This window comes from Mesoplodon densirostris, chromosome 5 (genome assembly GCF_025265405.1).
Source record: "Mesoplodon densirostris isolate mMesDen1 chromosome 5, mMesDen1 primary haplotype, whole genome shotgun sequence".
NCBI lineage: Eukaryota > Metazoa > Chordata > Mammalia > Artiodactyla > Ziphiidae > Mesoplodon > Mesoplodon densirostris.
The window spans coordinates 107903215-107919960 of NC_082665.1; the positions used below are offsets into that span (position 1 = coordinate 107903215).

Sequence of the window (16746 nt, forward strand, 5' to 3'; positions counted from 1 at the left end):
TAGATTGATCCCTTGTTCATTATGTAGTGTCCTTCTTTGTCTATTGTTACAGTCTTTGTTTTAAAGTCTATTTTGTCTGGTATAAGTATTGCTACCCTGACTTTCTTTTGATTTCCATTTGCATGGAATACCTTTTTTTTAATCCCCTTACTTTCAGTCTGTATGTGCCTCCAGATCTGAAGTGAATCTCTTATAGGCAACTTATATATGGGTCTTATTTTTGTATCTGTTCAGCCACACTGTGTCTTTTGGTTGGAGCATATAGTCTATTTACATTTAAGGTTATTATTGATAGGTATATACTTATTGCCATTTTGTTAATTGTTTTGGGGTTGTTTTGTAGTTCATTTTTGTTCCTTTCTTCTTCTTTTGCTCTTTTCCCCCCTTGTGATGTGATGACTATCTTTAGTTTCTTGGAGGGTTTTTTTGTTTGTTTTTTGCCACACCGCACGGCACGTGGGATCTTAGTTCCCCGACCAGGGGTCGAACCCCCATCCCCTTCCTCAGTGGAAGCATGGAGCCTTAACCTTGCCAGGGAAACCCCTATCTTTAGTATTATATTTGGATTCCTTTCTCTTTTGTGTGTTTGTGTACCTATTATAGATTTTTCATTTGTAGTTACCATGAGATTTACATATAACCATCTATATATGTGTGATTATTTTAGGTTGCTGATTTAACTTCAAATGCATTTTAACAACCCTGCATGTTTACTCCCCTCACCTAGTGATTACTGTTTTTGGCATCATATTTTACATTTTTTTGTTTTGTGTATCCATTTCTTATTGTGGATACAGATGATTTTATTACTTTTGTCTTTTAACCTTCCTACTAGCTTTTTACATGGTTGGTTCACTATCATTACTATATATTTGTCTTTACCAGTGTGCTTTCCTTCCTTTCATAATTTTCATGTTTCTAGTTGTGGTCTTTTCTTTTTCATGTAGAGAGTCACTTTCACATTTCTTGTAAAGTTGATCTGGTGGTGCTGAACTCTTTTAGCTTTTGCTTGTCTGTAAAACTTCTGATCTCTCCATCAAATCTGAATGAAAGCCTTGCTGGGTATTTTTGGTTGTAGGTTTTTCTCTTTCATTACTTTAAATATATCATGACACTCCCTTCTGGCCTGCAGAGTTTCTGCTGAAAAGTCAGCCATATGGGAGTTCCCTTGCATGTAACTCATTGCTTTTCATTTGCTGCTTTTAATATTCTCTCTTTATCTTTAATTTTTGGCATTTTAATTACATTGTGTCTTGGTGTGGTCCTCTTTGGGTTGATCCTGTTTGGGACTCTCTGTACTTCCTGGACATGGATGTCTGTTTCCTTTCCCAGGTTTGGGGAGTTTTCAGCTATTGTGTCATCAAATATATTTTCTGCCCCTTTCTCTCTTCTCCTTTTGGGGCACCTATAACTTTTTTTTTTTTAAATAAATTTATTTTACTTATTTATTTAAAAAATTTTTGTATGTGTTGGGTCTTTGTTGCTGCGCTTGGGCTTTCTCTAGTTGCAGCAAGTGGGGGTTACTCTTCGTTGCGGTGCACAGGCTTCTTCTCATTGCAGTGGCTTCTCTTGTTGTGGAGCACGGGCTCTAGGCGTGCGGACTTTGGTAGTTGTCGCACACAGGCTCGGTAGTTGTGGCTTGTGGGCTCTAGAGTGCAGGCTCAGTAGTTGTGGCACATGGGCTTAGTTGCTCTGTGGCATGTGGGATCTTCCTGGACCAGGGCTCGAACCTGTGTCCCTTGCATTGGCAGGTGGATTCTTAACCACTGTGCCACCAGGGAGGTGCCACCTATAACATTTTGATATCGTCTCAGAGGTCTTGTAAGCTGACTTCATTTCCTTTTATTCTTTTCTCTATTTTCTGTTTAGCATCAGTGATTTCCACTACTCTGCCTTCCAGCTTACTGATCCCTTTCTCTGTATCATTTAATCTACTGTTGATTCCTTCTAGTGTATTTTTCATTTCAGTCATTTCAGTTATTGTATTCTCCATCTCTGATTGCTTCTTCTTTATATTTTCTAAGTCTTTGTTTAAAACTTCTAATTATTTTTTGGCTATGCCACATAGCTTGCAGGATCTTAGTTCCCTGACCAGGGATTGAACCAGGGCCTAACTACTGGACCACCAGGGAATTCCCAGCAATTTCTGACTTCTCACTCTGTTCATCTATTCTTCTCCTGAGTTCTTCGATCATCTTTATGATTGTAAAAATTTAACTCTTTATCTGATAGATTGCCTCCCTCCACTTCATTTAGCTCTTCTTGGGGTTTTATCCTGTTCCTTCTTTATAACATGTTCCTCTGTCACCTAACTTTTCTGAATTTGTTGTTTTTATTTCTGTGTGTCTGGTAGGTTGGTTACGTTTACTGACCTTGGAGAAGTGGCCTTTTGTAGAAGACATTCTATGCATCCCAGAAGTGTACTCTCCTCTGGTCACCAGTACTATATGCTCTAGATGTGCTCCTAACCTATGTGGGCTGTGTGGGTCCTTTTATTATAGAGGGCTGGTTACTGTGGGCTGTCCGGTAGGAGTGGCTGACCCCTGGACGGGTTGGTTGCCAGGGTCTGCCTTGTGTGGAGGCTGCCAGCCACTGTTTGGCAGGGCCAGGTCACGTGGCCACAGAAGCCTGGAGAACCCTGGGGCTCGTGGTGGCTCACTCTTGGGCAGAACTGGGTTCTGGGGTGGGTGGTTGCAGAGCCAGCATTCCTGGATATAGTGTTGGCCTGCTGGTGGTTGGGGCCAGTTCCTGAAATGGCTCACTGTAGGTTCCAGGGTGTCTCAGAGCCAGTGCTGGCCCACTGGTGTGTGGGGCTGGATCCCGGGGTGGCTGGTTGAAGAGTGCATGGTATCTCGGAGGTGGTATTGGCCTGCTGATGCATGGGGCCAGAGCCCAGGGGCTCCCAGAGCTATTGCCAGCTCACTGGTGGGCGGGGCTGGATCCGAAGGCCTCTGGCTGAGGCGCCCAAGGTGTCCCAAAGGAGATGTTGGCCTGCTGATGGAAAGGGCTGGAACTTGGGGCTCCTGAGGGTGGTGCTGTCCTACTGGTGTATTGTCTGAGTCCTGACAAGGCAGGCTGTGGGGCATGGTGGTTCTCTTCCTGCTGTCTACCCATTGGTGGGTGGGGTCAGTGCCCAGGAGGTCCTGGGGTGTTGGCCCACTGGTGGGCAGAGCTGGCTCCCAGGGTCTCTGGCTGCAGGGTCTTGGAAGTCCTGAGTGCAGTGCCTGTGTACTAAGTGTCTGGGCCCAGGTCCTGGGTTCTCTGGTGGACAGAGCTGTTTTCAGGGATGGCTCTGGGCTACGGGGGTCTTAAGGCAGCCTGGCTGCTTATGGGTGGGACTGTGTCCCTACATGGCTAGTTACTTGGCCTGAGGGGACCCAGTACTTGGGCCTACAGGCTGGTGGGAGGGGGTAGGGCTGGGTCCCGAGGCTAACAAGCTAGAGGGAGGATTCCAAAATGGCACTTGCCAGCACCAGTGTCCCCATGGTAGAAGGAACTCTCAAAAGTGGCTGCTGTCAGTGTCTTTGTCCCCAGGGTGAGCTCTACTTGCTGCCTGCCTCTCCAGGAGACTTTCCAAGTTCAGCAGGTTGGTCTGACCCAGGCTCCTTTCAAATTACTGCTTCTGCACGGGGTCCCAGAGCATGTGAGATTTTGTGTGCACCCTTTAAGAGTAGTGTCTCTCTGGATCTCCCAAAAGTAAGCCCCACTAGCCTTCAAAGCCAAATGTTCTGGGGGCTCATCTTTGTAGTGCACCCCTGTGTTGGGGAGCCTGATGTGGGGCTCAGACCACTTGCTCCTTGGGGAGAACCTCTGCAATTGTAATTATCTTCCCATTTGTGGGTTACCCCCCCCAGGGGTGTGGGTCTTGACAATATTGCAACTCCACCCTTTCTACCCATCTTGTTGTGGTTCCTTATATCTTTAGTTGTAGATCTTTTCTGCTAGTCTTCTGGGTTTTCTCATTGATAGTTGCTCTGTAAATGGTTGTAATTTTGCTGTGCCCATGAGAGGAGGTGAGCTCACGGTCTTCCTACTCCTTCTTGGCCCAGCCCTACGATGTTTTTTTTTTTTTTTTTTTTTTAATATATAAATTTGTTTTTGGCTGCTTTGGGTCTTCATTGCTGTGTGTGGGCTTCCTCTGGTTGCAGTGAGCGGGGGGCTACTCTTCGTTTGCAGTGTGCAGGCTTCTCATTGTGGTGCCTTCTCTTGTTGTGGAGCACGGGCTCTAGGCGTGCAAGCTTCAGTAGTTGTGGCTCACGGGCTCTAGAGTGCAGGCTCAGTAGTTGTGGCGCACAGGCTTAGTTACTCTGCAGCATGTGGGATCTTCCCGGACCAGGGCTCGAACCCGTGTCACCTACATTGGCAGGCGGATTCTTAACCACTGTGCCACCAGGAAGCCCCCTTTCTTGATGTTTAATGAGAAATTGTAAGAAGGAACATTGAAGGCTGCTAAACAGAAGCCATTTTTGACTTGAAAGTCCCTTCTTATACATCAGTTAGATCAAAGACTTTGTTGTGTTCAAACTTTTATTTTACAGATGAGGAGACAGGCCTCCAAGAGGCTGTGATACGCACAAGGTTATTTAGCTAGTGTACAGGCAACCAGGGAGAAAACCTCTGGGCCTGGGCTTTCTTATTCTCCTGATGAGAAAGTGAGACTGGTAGAGATCTGGTACAGGGAAAGAGGCACCCATCCCTGCCTTCAGGCCTGCCCTAGGGCAAAGCTGAGCTAACGCCCTGGTTAAGTTCCCTTCACAGCCCCTTGCTCTGTTTGCCTAGCAAGGCCTCCCATGCTGACCGCCAGTTACTGGGGCTTTTGAAGGTGCAGGAGGTGGGGCTGTATTCCATCACAATGATTTTTCACAGCCGAGGGAAAGCAAGTCCCAGCAATGAGGGATGACTGGAGGAACTGAGTAAAGGGAGAACTAGACAACTGTCTTCAAACATTAGGGGAGTTGTCTTAAGTAACATGTAGCAGATTCAGTGTGTGGTGGTTGTGGGGTGAGCAGATTTCAGATCAGTAGAAGGAAGATCTATGAGGCTGGACTGTGCGACGGCAGAACTGTCTGCCTTAGGAGCTGCGTTTCTCCTCGCTGGGGGGTGGCCAGACTTTGGAGAGAGTTTCGAGGACATTATTCCGTATTAGGAAAGTGGACCAAATGACCTCGAAAATCCTTTCCCAGTACTGCTGTTCTGTGAATTTAGAGTTGAGAAAAGGTTTTGCCAGGTTCAGTGAGGGTGACTGGGAGCAGTTTTATAGCTATTGAGAATCAGGGACATTCAGGAGTCACAGAAGTCAGGGGAATCTTTCATATTAGGAAGTGTTGCAATTACAGATAAACTGATACAGGGATCTGTTTGAGTTTGGTTTTTCATTCAGAGTTTGCCCTGATCACTACCGGTTATTGGAGGCAAAAGGGAATATTCTTCACTGTTTATTGTCAGCCACATCTGAGATTAGGTTAGATCTTAAAATGGGAACAAACCAAGTACCTTGGATCCCTGCATTTACAAGAGAACACAGGAGGATCGAGGTCAAGTTAGAATATAGTTGTTCCATGAGGTTTCTCCTCATGTTGGCTGTTTCTGTGAGAGCAAGAGCTGTTAAGAGCACTCATGGCTTCTAGAGAGACAGTGACTTACGTGGCTGATGTGAGCTAGAATAGAAAATTAACATGCATATGGGGTAAGTCTCAAATTTTAATTCACCAGCACCTTAAGGGGAATGTAGAGAAGAAATAAAAGGCGGCAACAACTGACAGTAAACATCAGGGGATTTGCTAGCAGTGGTATTAGACATTAGCGGTAGCAGGTCAAAGATACCTCCATTAGGCTTTAAGACAGTGAAAGATTTGGATGCATGTACAATTTAGGCTGGTCTCTGAATTCCTACAGTTGTGGGCTTCCCTCATCATCGTTCACATGGGGATGCCTCTGTTGCCCATGTCCTTCCCCAGGGATGCAGGAATAAGACTAGGCCAAATGCTTTCATACTCCGTAAGTCCATATCCCATCCCTGTCTACTCAGTCACCGAGTCATTCACATCCTAGCTGATGCCAGGTTATCAATTTCCCCCTGCTTCCCTTAGAAGTCCAGTGCTTTCTTCTACCCTTGCTACCTGTCAAGATGCCTTCTGTCTAGGGCTCATCATTTCCTCTCTTCTGTTGAAACCCCTCCAAATTTCTATTCTATCTAGCGATCCTTTTTCTCATGTTTTTAAGTTCTCCCTCTATGCTGGAATCCTCTTCCAATTTGCACACCTCTTCCTTCCCATAGCTCCATGTTGGAGAAAACGAGATTGTCTTGAGGCAAAGTTGGAGGGAAACTAACCAGGATAGAACGGATGTCCAGGCCTACTCACCACATCTCCTGACATACTTATAATTGGGCTTCTGGGGAGGGGTGAAGGAAGTACCTCTTCCCTTAAATTGTCAGGCATATTCCTCTTCCTTCCCCCCACATAAAAATAAGCTCTTTCCCTGGCCAGGCTTAAAGTTTCTTAAGATAGGGGATGGCCTTACCTAGTTACTGTGCAGTCAGTATCCAGCCCTCTAGTTCTCTGGTTCTCAAACCTCAGCGTACATCAGAATCACTCAGAGGGCTCACTGACGGAGACTGCTCGGGCCCACCCTCCACCCTTAGAATTTCTGTCCCAAGGTGGACCCTGAGAACCTGCATTTCTAACACGTTCCCAGGTGATACTGGTGCTGCTGGTCTGAGGAGCACAGTCTGAGCACCACTGACCTAGTTTAAATTCTCCCAAAGACCTGCCTGGAGAAGCCAGCCTCCTCAGTGTAGCTTCCCAGTCCTGACGGTATATGCCACCCATTTCCCTGAAGTCCCCTCAGAGGTGGAATTCAGCTGACACTTTGGGATGGGTGATACTTAGTAAAATAAGAGACCAAGACACCAGGATCTTGTTAGCTGGATATATTTCTTTTTGTTTGTTTTTGTTTTTGTCACAGAACACTGTTTGCAGTAGAGGAAACTGGCATTGCAGTCTTGTGGTAAAATGGCTTGTTCACATAAACCAGTACATGTTCATCCTTTAGCGCAAAAAGCCCTAATGGCGCGTACCCTATTGAAATTCAGGACATCTCCAATATTCTCTCTCTCTGTTTTTCTTTGTCACTTTTTTTTTTTTAAATAAACATTTTCAAGGTTTGTCCAAAAGAAGGCCATATAGGTTCTTGGCTAGCGGAAGACAATTCAGAACAGTTGTTGCACACTTGGACTGTTACCTTCTCCAGGCTGGCAGTTGATATCTTATTTTTTTCCAACTCATTTTTATTAAAAAAATAAAAAAATGCTCCAACTATCAGTTTTACAAAATCTCTAAGGGAAACACAAGAGCAAGGTGCTGAGGTAAAAAACACCTGAGGTAGCTTTTTTTTGTGTGTTTTTTTTTCGTTAAAAAAATCTGTAAATTTAACGCCCTGGGCCAACGACCTCGTGTAAATTGCTATTTTCCTCCATATTTTTTTTTTAAAAGAAAGAAATAATTTTGCTGAATATTGATGGCTTATACACCAAAATGTTAAAAAGACAAAATACATTCTTTCTTTGTGGAATTTTTCTTTGTTTGGTTGGTTGGTTTGATGGGTTACTGTTTTTCCTCTTCCAAAATGCTAGGACAAGTACCATTGACTCTTGTTCTTTTGAGTAACCAAGTGTAAGTTGAGGCTGGTTTGTGTGTTTCGCTTTTGTTCCTTTGTGTGATGTGATACTCAGAGCACTGCTTTGCCTGGGGGGTGCGTAGATATGGGAATTGAGACAGAGGGATGAGGGAATTAACAAGAATGGGGATGGAGAGGACGGGGAGGGAGAGAGGGGGTAGGGGAGAGATAAACAGAGAGAGACAGAGAATTATATAGCAGTATGCAAAAACCAGTTTAAAACCTGTGAAGCAAAGAGAAATGGGTGTGTGAGCTAGACAGGGATGAAGAGAGACAGAGTTTCCTCTTCAGAGAGACGGTATCCCTTCTGTTGACATACACAGGTGATCCAGAACTGCTGTGAGTGTCCTTTCGACGAGATTTCCCTCCGGGTGAATTTTGAGTGGGTGGCCTTGAAGCTCCTTACTAAACCGTTAGAACTCCCAAAGCACGACTTTATTCTTTAAAGTCTAGTAAAGCCTGCTTTCTCTTTAAAAAGAAAAAAGAATAACTGATTAAAAATTGGAGTTAGTTGAGTTATCTGATATATTATTTCTAAAATATATTAACGCCGCAGGCACCCTGTGTAACCCACAGGCCACATATCTTAACATCTTTCCCTTCTAATATGTACATACATGTACAGAGACAATTTTCCACAAAAAGAAAAGGGTGTGAATTTTGCTTTGATTTGAACGCGTTCACCTATGTTAGTTCAACTAGAAGGGATAGCGTGGTGGGGTTAGGAGAGACCCGAGTGGATGGTGAAGTGGATGGCTGGGAAGCCTGCAGAGGCCCTGGGGGAGCTGGGAGGCCGGGCCCTGGCACGGCTGCCCTCCCGCCTCCTCCCTGGCCCCCCGGATTCTCAGGGCCTCTGCAGAGCCCCTGGCGCCTCCGCAGACTTCTCATTCCTCAGGATGGTCTTTGGTTTGCTCCCGATCTGGCTGGCTGTGTTTGGTCTCATTCTGTCAGGTGTTGGAAGGGCTACATTCATCCGTTGTTTGCTGGTGCCTGTGGGAGCCTCACTTGCTGCGCTGTGAGGCAACTCCCTGAGGATATTTCTGCTCCTGCTGCTTCACCTGTTGTACAATTTCCCTGATCTTGCGCTGTGCAGTCTGCAGCAAGGGAGAGGAGGGGGACAGGGGAGAAAAGGAACCCAGTTCTGAGGACAAGCAGTGGGGTGTGGGGAAGCGGGGCTGGGACTTGGGGGAAGGAGGCGGTAAACTCAGAAAAGTGTCATCTACCTACTGAGGCCCTGACTCCAGGCCTTTTCTGCCTGGAAGTAAAGTGGCAGAGCTCCCCACCCCCACCCCGCCGAGGCTGCTGGGTGGAGGGTAAGAGGGTGGGACTCCAGGAAGCAGAACCAGGGCATCAGTGACTAGGGAACCTGCAGAAGTCAGACGGCATCCTCCCTCCCAGCCACCACATGCTCCAACGTCCAACGCTTCGCCTCCTCCCCGCCTTCCTAGAGTTACTGCAGAGACAGTGGTGTATGGCATGGGAAGATGGACAGTCAATGGGATGGGGAGAAAGTGAGAAACTGGCCCAGACACTTTACCCTGGACAAGTGGAGAAAACACACGAACCCAAACCTGTCCCCTCACCCACCCTGCTGCTCCCACTGCAGGGAGAACCCTGCAGACTGAACGCCTACAGGAGCCCAGCCATTGAGACCCATGCCCGGGACACTGGAAGAGCTGGGATGGGAGAGCCCCACGGGTGGTGTAGTTGGGCTCGGACTATAGGGGTCTCAAAGGGTGCTGGTGGGGTGCAGGGCACAGCTGCATGGCCGGTCCTGGCAAAGGCATGGCACTGAGAGCGCAGGCTGACGCTCAGACAAACCTGCAGTGTTGGCTTAGACTGCCTCCACTCCGTTGGGACAGGGACTGGACTGCTCTATCCCCAAACCCAACCCCTTCCCCCAACAACAACAAAAAAGCATCAAAAAGAACCAGGTCACGTGATTCTGAGTCACTAGCCCTTCTGACTGGAAGAGAAGCAGCTGTGTGGGGCCCTGAGTCCTAATGGGGGTTGTCACAGTGAAGCGGAGGAGAGGAAAGAGAAACAAGGGTCTCCTGACGTGAGCGTTTAACCCGTAATAGTGGAATTCTGGCACCTAGGCTGGTCCTCGGCCCAAGGGTGGCCCTTGCCTGGTATATGGCTCCCAGCAGGGGAAGGCTGTGACTGAGGCCTGAGCGGGAGGACGAGGGAACAGGAGAGCCCGCAGTTCAGCATTTCAGAGGCTTGAACTGTGCTGGCTTGACTCCAAAGCTCTATACCCTTCCTCAGGCTCCTCCAGCAGGCCTGGGAGAGCAGTGGTGAGCAAGGAACAGTTGCCCCTGCCCTGTTCCATCTGTGCATGGGGGTCAGGGTGTGTGTGTGTGTGTGCACGGCCTGGGGCCACCGGACAGGTCACCAAGAACTTAAGAGACTTGCAAAGAGATTAGCAGGAGAGACTGGACCCTCACAGCACAGGTACCTGGCTGGCAAAGAAATGCCCGATAATTCGGACAATCACTTCCTCATTTTCATCTGGTGTTTGGTCACGAGGCACAATGACTTCTGCACTGGTTAAGTTCTGCAGTTCATTCACCTGTGAAGGGAGAAACCAAAAAAATTCCTGTGACTTGCTTCACTGCAGTGGTCGGGAACCGGAACCCAGAATGTCTGCAAAAGGTACGTCTGTACACTCTGGGCGGGGCTCTGCTCCGTAGCGTTTTCCTGCTGCTATGTGTGTGGGTTTACAGGGGCAGGAGGCAGCCTCCCTGTCTTCACTTCCCAGCACCTAGTCTAGACGCAGTGTTCCTGGACCCAGGACCCCGGTGTTTCGGTGTCTGGCTCAGCACTGTGGATTTGGGGCCCTCAGCTCTGGATGATGCTAATTACGTTTTTGTCCTTGAAGAGTCAGTGGGGGTCTGAGGGAAGTCAGGCCAGGAGACGAAGCCAGCTCAGAGCACACTTACGGTTTTGCCGCCCTTGCCGATCACACGGCCGGCTGTAGAGGAGGGCACTCGGATGTGGGCTTCCAGCTTCACCTCCTCTTTGGGGTTAAAGAAGTTTTCTTCTTTCAGTTTCCCAAAGATCCGCCCCTGGGCCTGAGAGAGCAAGACACGTCAACCTGCTTTAGCAGCACTATTACAGGAACCAGTGAGTCCAGGCAATGGTACAGCCCCAGCCCCATGCTCCCCGGGGTCTGCTTAGCTCGCTCAGACCCGGTGGGTGCGTGCCTGCCACACCCAAGAAGTGCACCTTGCAGACATGCACAGACACTCCCGTGTCTTCAGGTTTGCACATGGATCGCACAGGAAGCTTTCTGTGTATAGGGTCAGGGTGGAACTACATGTCTTATTTCCGTATCCTGAGCACCTGTAAATGTTTGGTTGAATGAATTTTTTCAGGGAATTCTTAACTTCCTCCCACCACAATATGTTCAAGCCTCCAGTTATTAAAGGATGAAGGCAAGGGTGGTGTTGATGGGATTTGCTCTTTGATGTTTAACTCCAGAGCCAGTGTAGCCAAAAGCTTTTTGTTCTTTTTAAAAGAACTTTAAAAACATATATATATATATATATATATATATATATATATATATATATATATATATATATTTGTTTATTTATTGGCTGCACCGCATGTCATGTGGGATCTTAGTTCCCCAACCAGGGATCAAACCCGTGCCCCCTGCAGTGGAAGCGCAGTTTTAACAACTGGACCGCCAGGGAGGTCCCTAAAAGAACTTTTAAAAAAACTGAGATATAACTTACGTAATTTAAAATTCAGCATTTTAAAGTGTACACTCCAGTGGTTTTCAGTATATTCACTAGGTTGTGCAACCACCACTGCTATCCAGAACATTTCCATCCCATTCCCCCAAATAAAAACCCATACGTATTAGCAGATAGTCCCAATTCCTCCCTTCCCCTAGTCCCTGGCAGCCACTAAACTACCCTTCTGTCTCTGGATTTGTTTTTTCTGGATGTTTTACATAAATGGAATATATATTATGTGGTCTATTGTGTCTGCCTTCTTTCACTTGGTGTAATGTCCTCTAGGTTCATCCATGATATAGCATGCATCAGAATTTCACTCTTTCCATGGCTGAATGATATCCTATTATGTGGATATACCACATTTTGTTTATCCATTCATGAGTTGAAAGATTATTGTTCTTGAACATTTACACGTGTTAATTTTTTTTCAGACACATTTTAAATATTTTTAATACAAATTATACTTTTACAAATAAATGTTTCTGACGTTTAGAAAACTCAAGTTATAATTTTCCTAGGGGTGAAAAGGCAATAACAAAACAATGCAGGGGAAGGGAGACAAGGTGGTGGAATAGAAGGACCTGAGCTCACCACCTCTCACGAAAACACCAAAATCACAACTAACTAACTGCTGAACAACCATTGACAAAAAACACTGGAACCTATCAAAAAAGATATTCTACATCCAAAGACAAAGAAGAAGCCACAACGAGATGGCAGGAGGGGTGCTTTCACGATATAATCAAATCCCATACCCACCAGGTGGGTGACCCACAAACTGGAAGCTAATTATATTGTAGAGGTTCTCCCATAGGAGTGAGAGTTCTGAGCCCCATGCCAGGCTCCTCAGCCTGGGGATCTGGCATCTGGAGGAGTAGCCTCCAGAGCATTTGGCTTTGAAGGCCAGTGGGGCTTGAGTGCAAGAGCTCTGCAAGACTAGAGGAAACAGAGACTCCATTCTTGGAGGGTGCACACAAGGTTTCATGTGAACTGGGACCCAGGGCAAAGCAGTGACTCCATAGGAGCCTGGGCCAGACCTACCTGTGGGTCTTGGAGGGTCTCCTGGGGAGGCAGGGGTTGGCTGTGGCCCACTGCAGTGGCAAGGACACTGGTGGCGGAGGCCCCACGGAATACTTCTCAGCGTGAGTATGCCTCCTCCATGAGGTCGCCATCTTGGTAGAGACCTGGCCCCACCCAACAGCCTGCAGGCTCCAGTGCTTGGACGCCTCAGGCCAAACAACCAACAAGGTGGGAATACAGCCCCACCCATTGACAGCTGCCTAAAGTCATCCTGAGCCCACAGCCACCTCTAGACACACCCCTTGACATGGCCCTGCCCACCAGAGGGACAAGACCCAGCTCCACCCTCCCATGGGCAGGCACAAGTCTGTCCCACCAGGAAGCCTGCACAAGCCCCTGGACCAACCTCAGCCAGGGGTTAAGGCAGACACCAGAAGCAAGAACTACAATCTGGCAGCCTGCAGAACGGAGACCACAAACACAGAAAGTCAGACAAAATGAGACAGCAGAGAAATATGTTCCAGACGAAGGAACATGATAAAATCCCAGAAGAACAACTAAGTGAATTAGAGATAGGCAATCTCCCTGAAAAAAGAATTCAGAATAATGATAGTAAAGATAATCCAAGATCTTGGAAAAAGAATGGAGGCACAGACCAAGAAGATACAAGAAATATTTAACAAAGAGCTAGAAGATTTAAAGAACAAACAGATGGACAATGCAATAACTGAAATGAAAAATACACTAGAAGGAATCCAAGGCAGAATAGATGAGGCAGAAGAATGAATAAGTGAGCTGGGAGACAGACTGGTGGAAATCACTGCCACAGAACAGAATAAAGAAAAAAGAATGAAAAGAAATGAGGACAATTTAAGAGACCTCTGGGGCAACATTAAATGCACCAAGATTTGCATTACAGGGGTTCCAGAAGGAGAAGAGAGAAATGGCCCTAGAAAATATTTGAAAAGATAATGGCCAAAAACTTCCCTGACATGGGAAAGGAAACACTCAAGTCTAGGAAGCACAGAGAATCCCATACAGGATAAACCCAAGGAGTTTTTTAACATGCTGAGACATATTAATCAAACTGACAAAAATTAAAGACAAAGGGAAAATATTAAAAGCAACAAGAGAAAAGCAACAAATAACATACAAGGGAATCCCCAGAAGGTTATCAGCTGATTTTTCAGCAGAAACTCTGCAGGCCACAAGGGAGTGGCACCATATATTTAAAGTGATAAAAGGGAAAAAAACTACAACCAAGAATACTCTACCCACCAAGGCTCTTGTTCAGATTCAATGGAGAAATCAAAAGTTTTACAGACAAGCACAAGCTAAGAGAATTCAGCACCACCAAACCAGCTTTACAACAAATGCTAAAGGAACTTCTCTAGGTGGAAAAGAAAAGCCCGCAACTAGAAACAGGAAAATTACGAATGGGAAAGCTCACTGGTAAAGGCAAACATACAGTAAAGGTAGGAAATCATCCACACACAAATATGATACCAAAACCAGCAATCATGAGGAGAGTACAAATGCAGGATATTGGAAATGCATTTGAAATGAAGAGACCAGCAACTTTAAACAATCACACACACACACACACACACACACACACACACACACACACACACACTGCTATATCAAAACCTTGTGGTAACCAGAAACCAAAAATCTACAACAGGAACCCACAAAAAAGAGAGCAATCCAAACACAACATTAAAGATAGTCATCAAATCACAAGAGAAGAAAAAAAAGAGGAAAGGAAGAAAAAAGACCTACAAAAACAAATACAAAACAATTATCAAAATGGCAATAAGAACATACATATTGATAATTACCTTAAATGTAAATGCTCCAACCAAAAGAGAGAGATATATATATACATACACACACACAATGGAATATTACTCATCCATATAAAAGAATGAAATAATACCACTACAGCAACATGGATGGACCTAGAGATTATCATACTAACTGAAGTCAGTCAGACAGAGAAAGATGAATATCATGATATCACTTATATGTGGAATCTAAATGATACAAATGAACTTATTTACAAAACAGACACAGACTTTGAAAACAAACATGTTTATCAAAGGGGAAATGTGGGGGGGAGGGATAAATTAGGAGTTTGGGATTAACATATACACATTACTATATATAAAAGAGTCAACAAGGACCTACTGTATAGCACAAGTAACTGTACTCAATATTGTGTACTAACCTATATGTGAAAAGGATCTGAAAAAGAATGGATATATGTATATGTATAATGGAATCACTTTGCTGTACACCTAAAACTGACACAACATTGTAAGTGAACTATACTCCAATATAAAATAAAAATGAAAACAATGCACCACCCTCCCCCCACCAACACTTCCAACAAACTCTGCTATTTCCCCTCACACCCATGTTTATGCCCCATCTTCAAAACCACGACCAACGGGATCAGAGATGCCATCTGAACTGGGCATTGACAGAGTCCACTTTTCCACGGGAAAGAAGGGACGGAGGGCTCCACACAGAGGGAGCAGCCTGGAGGGGTGAGTGGGGACTATAGAAGGAAGGGAAACGGAGGTTGGGCCTCCAAAGAAGAGCCTGAACCTGGCTCTGGGGCAGCTGCACCTGCTAAAGGCCCTCAGCCTTCCCTAACAGGCTGCCCTGTACCCAGGGCTGCAGGGCTGAGGGGGTTCTTGGCACTGACCTTGAACTGGGCTTCAGGTGGGCCGGTGATGATGACCATCCTTTCACTGACGTCTGGGCCTTCTGCTGGGGCAATCTGCAGTTCACAAAGCAAGAGGGAAATGCTACTGCTTGGCTCTATTCCCCAAGCTCCTCGTCCTTGTCTAAGAGGATGGCACACCCACTAGCAAGAGATTATAAGACTCATGCCTTTGTACCTGGTGCTTTGTCTGACCCTGCTGCTTCCACCCTGGGTCTTAGGAGATTATGACCATAGCGCCCAGTATCAAATTTGGGTCTCTGGCCACCCAAGAATAGTTGGAAACAAGTTAGTACTTACTGCCTGTCCCTACCCCCACCAGCAGTGTGACCAGCCTCCTTTCACCAAGGAGCTCCACTAGCCCACCAAGGGCCCAGAGCGAGGAAGGGCTGGTCCACAGAGGAGTTAAGTTGGAGTCAGCCTGCAGAAAGGGCTGTTAGCGACAGGTGTGACTAGGACCAGCTCCTCTGTAGCACACGAATCAACTGACGGCACCAGAGCAAGAATGAGGACACCCTGGTTCCAGTGTGCGTCTACAAACCCCTCCTCTCCCCAGAGATGAGACACGGCAGTTGAACCTGGCAAGCTCAAAACCTCCTAGCTCTCACTCTGTGACTCTGACATCTTTTTTAGCAGAACTCAAGATGGAACAACCCAACATTTTTTTTGTTAGATCCTCTTTACATATTTTTTCCCCTGCATACCCTGCCTTATTTCAAAAACCTTTAAGGTAGCTTTAAAATTAAATACAGTGTAGCATAATTAAAGTTAAATTTATTTATTTATTTATTTTTTTGGCCACACTATGTGGCTTGTGGGATCTTAGTTCCCTAATCAGGGAACCTGTGCCCCCTGGAAGTGTGGAGTCCTAACCACTGGACCACCAGGGAATTCCCCTAAAGTTACTTTTAAATGAGCTAAAAGTACACCAGGCACTTAGGGATGAGCCAGGAGTGAGGTTAGTACACAAATGCACCTCATAAAGTCCTACACACCACCCAGAGACCCCATCCCCGAGACTGAACTGTTCAGCGTGAACATGATTCACCACTGACGGGGCGTGTCTGAAGTTATCATCTCTGAACCACTGTGTCTCAGTCTTGGCTCCCGCAAGAAGACCTCCACCTCCACCTCCACAGGGTTTTAGTTTTCTCTCAGTACATGTCCTAAGCCAGGCTGCACCTGCAGGCCTCAGGGTCCCGTGTCGCTGTCCCAGCTTTACCGTGAAGACAGACCCAAGGCCTGTGCTGACCTTGCCCACTCTGAAAGGAGAGACTCTTCTATGAGACCTTCAAAGAAGATCTGGCCCTGACTACTTAGTGGCACGAGGATGAACGTGAGACACAGGTCACCGACCACTGAGCTTCCTGAGGGGGGGGTCTTCCCTTTGCTGCGGGCAGACCACCTACCAGCCTTCAACTGCAGGGCAGCAGCCTCAGCCAAAAAAACAGATGTGTCCAGGGGACTGAGACCCACCAGCAGGCTGCATACAGACTGGCCCTTAAGATCCCTGGCGGGAACCCTCATCTCTACTTCTACATCCATAGGTGGCATTAAATCTGCTCCTTA

The 16746-nt window shown here is 46.5% G+C and overlaps 1 protein-coding gene across 3 annotated transcripts in view; it reads right to left on the reverse strand.

The window, feature by feature from the left end:
- Positions 1-4523: 4523 nt before the first annotated feature.
- Positions 4524-16746, reverse strand: part of IGF2BP2 (insulin like growth factor 2 mRNA binding protein 2) — a 162770-nt gene continuing 150547 nt past the window's right edge. For all 3 annotated transcript variants that reach the window (XM_060099257.1, XM_060099256.1, XM_060099259.1), the window contains 4 exons: positions 15160-15234; positions 10620-10751; positions 10136-10249; positions 4524-8771 (listed from right to left, as the gene is read on the reverse strand). In XM_060099257.1, coding sequence (XP_059955240.1) covers positions 8679-8771; positions 10136-10249; positions 10620-10751; positions 15160-15234 — 414 coding nt within the window. In that variant the 3' untranslated portion in view covers positions 4524-8678. The remainder of the gene's footprint in view (positions 8772-10135; positions 10250-10619; positions 10752-15159; positions 15235-16746) is intronic.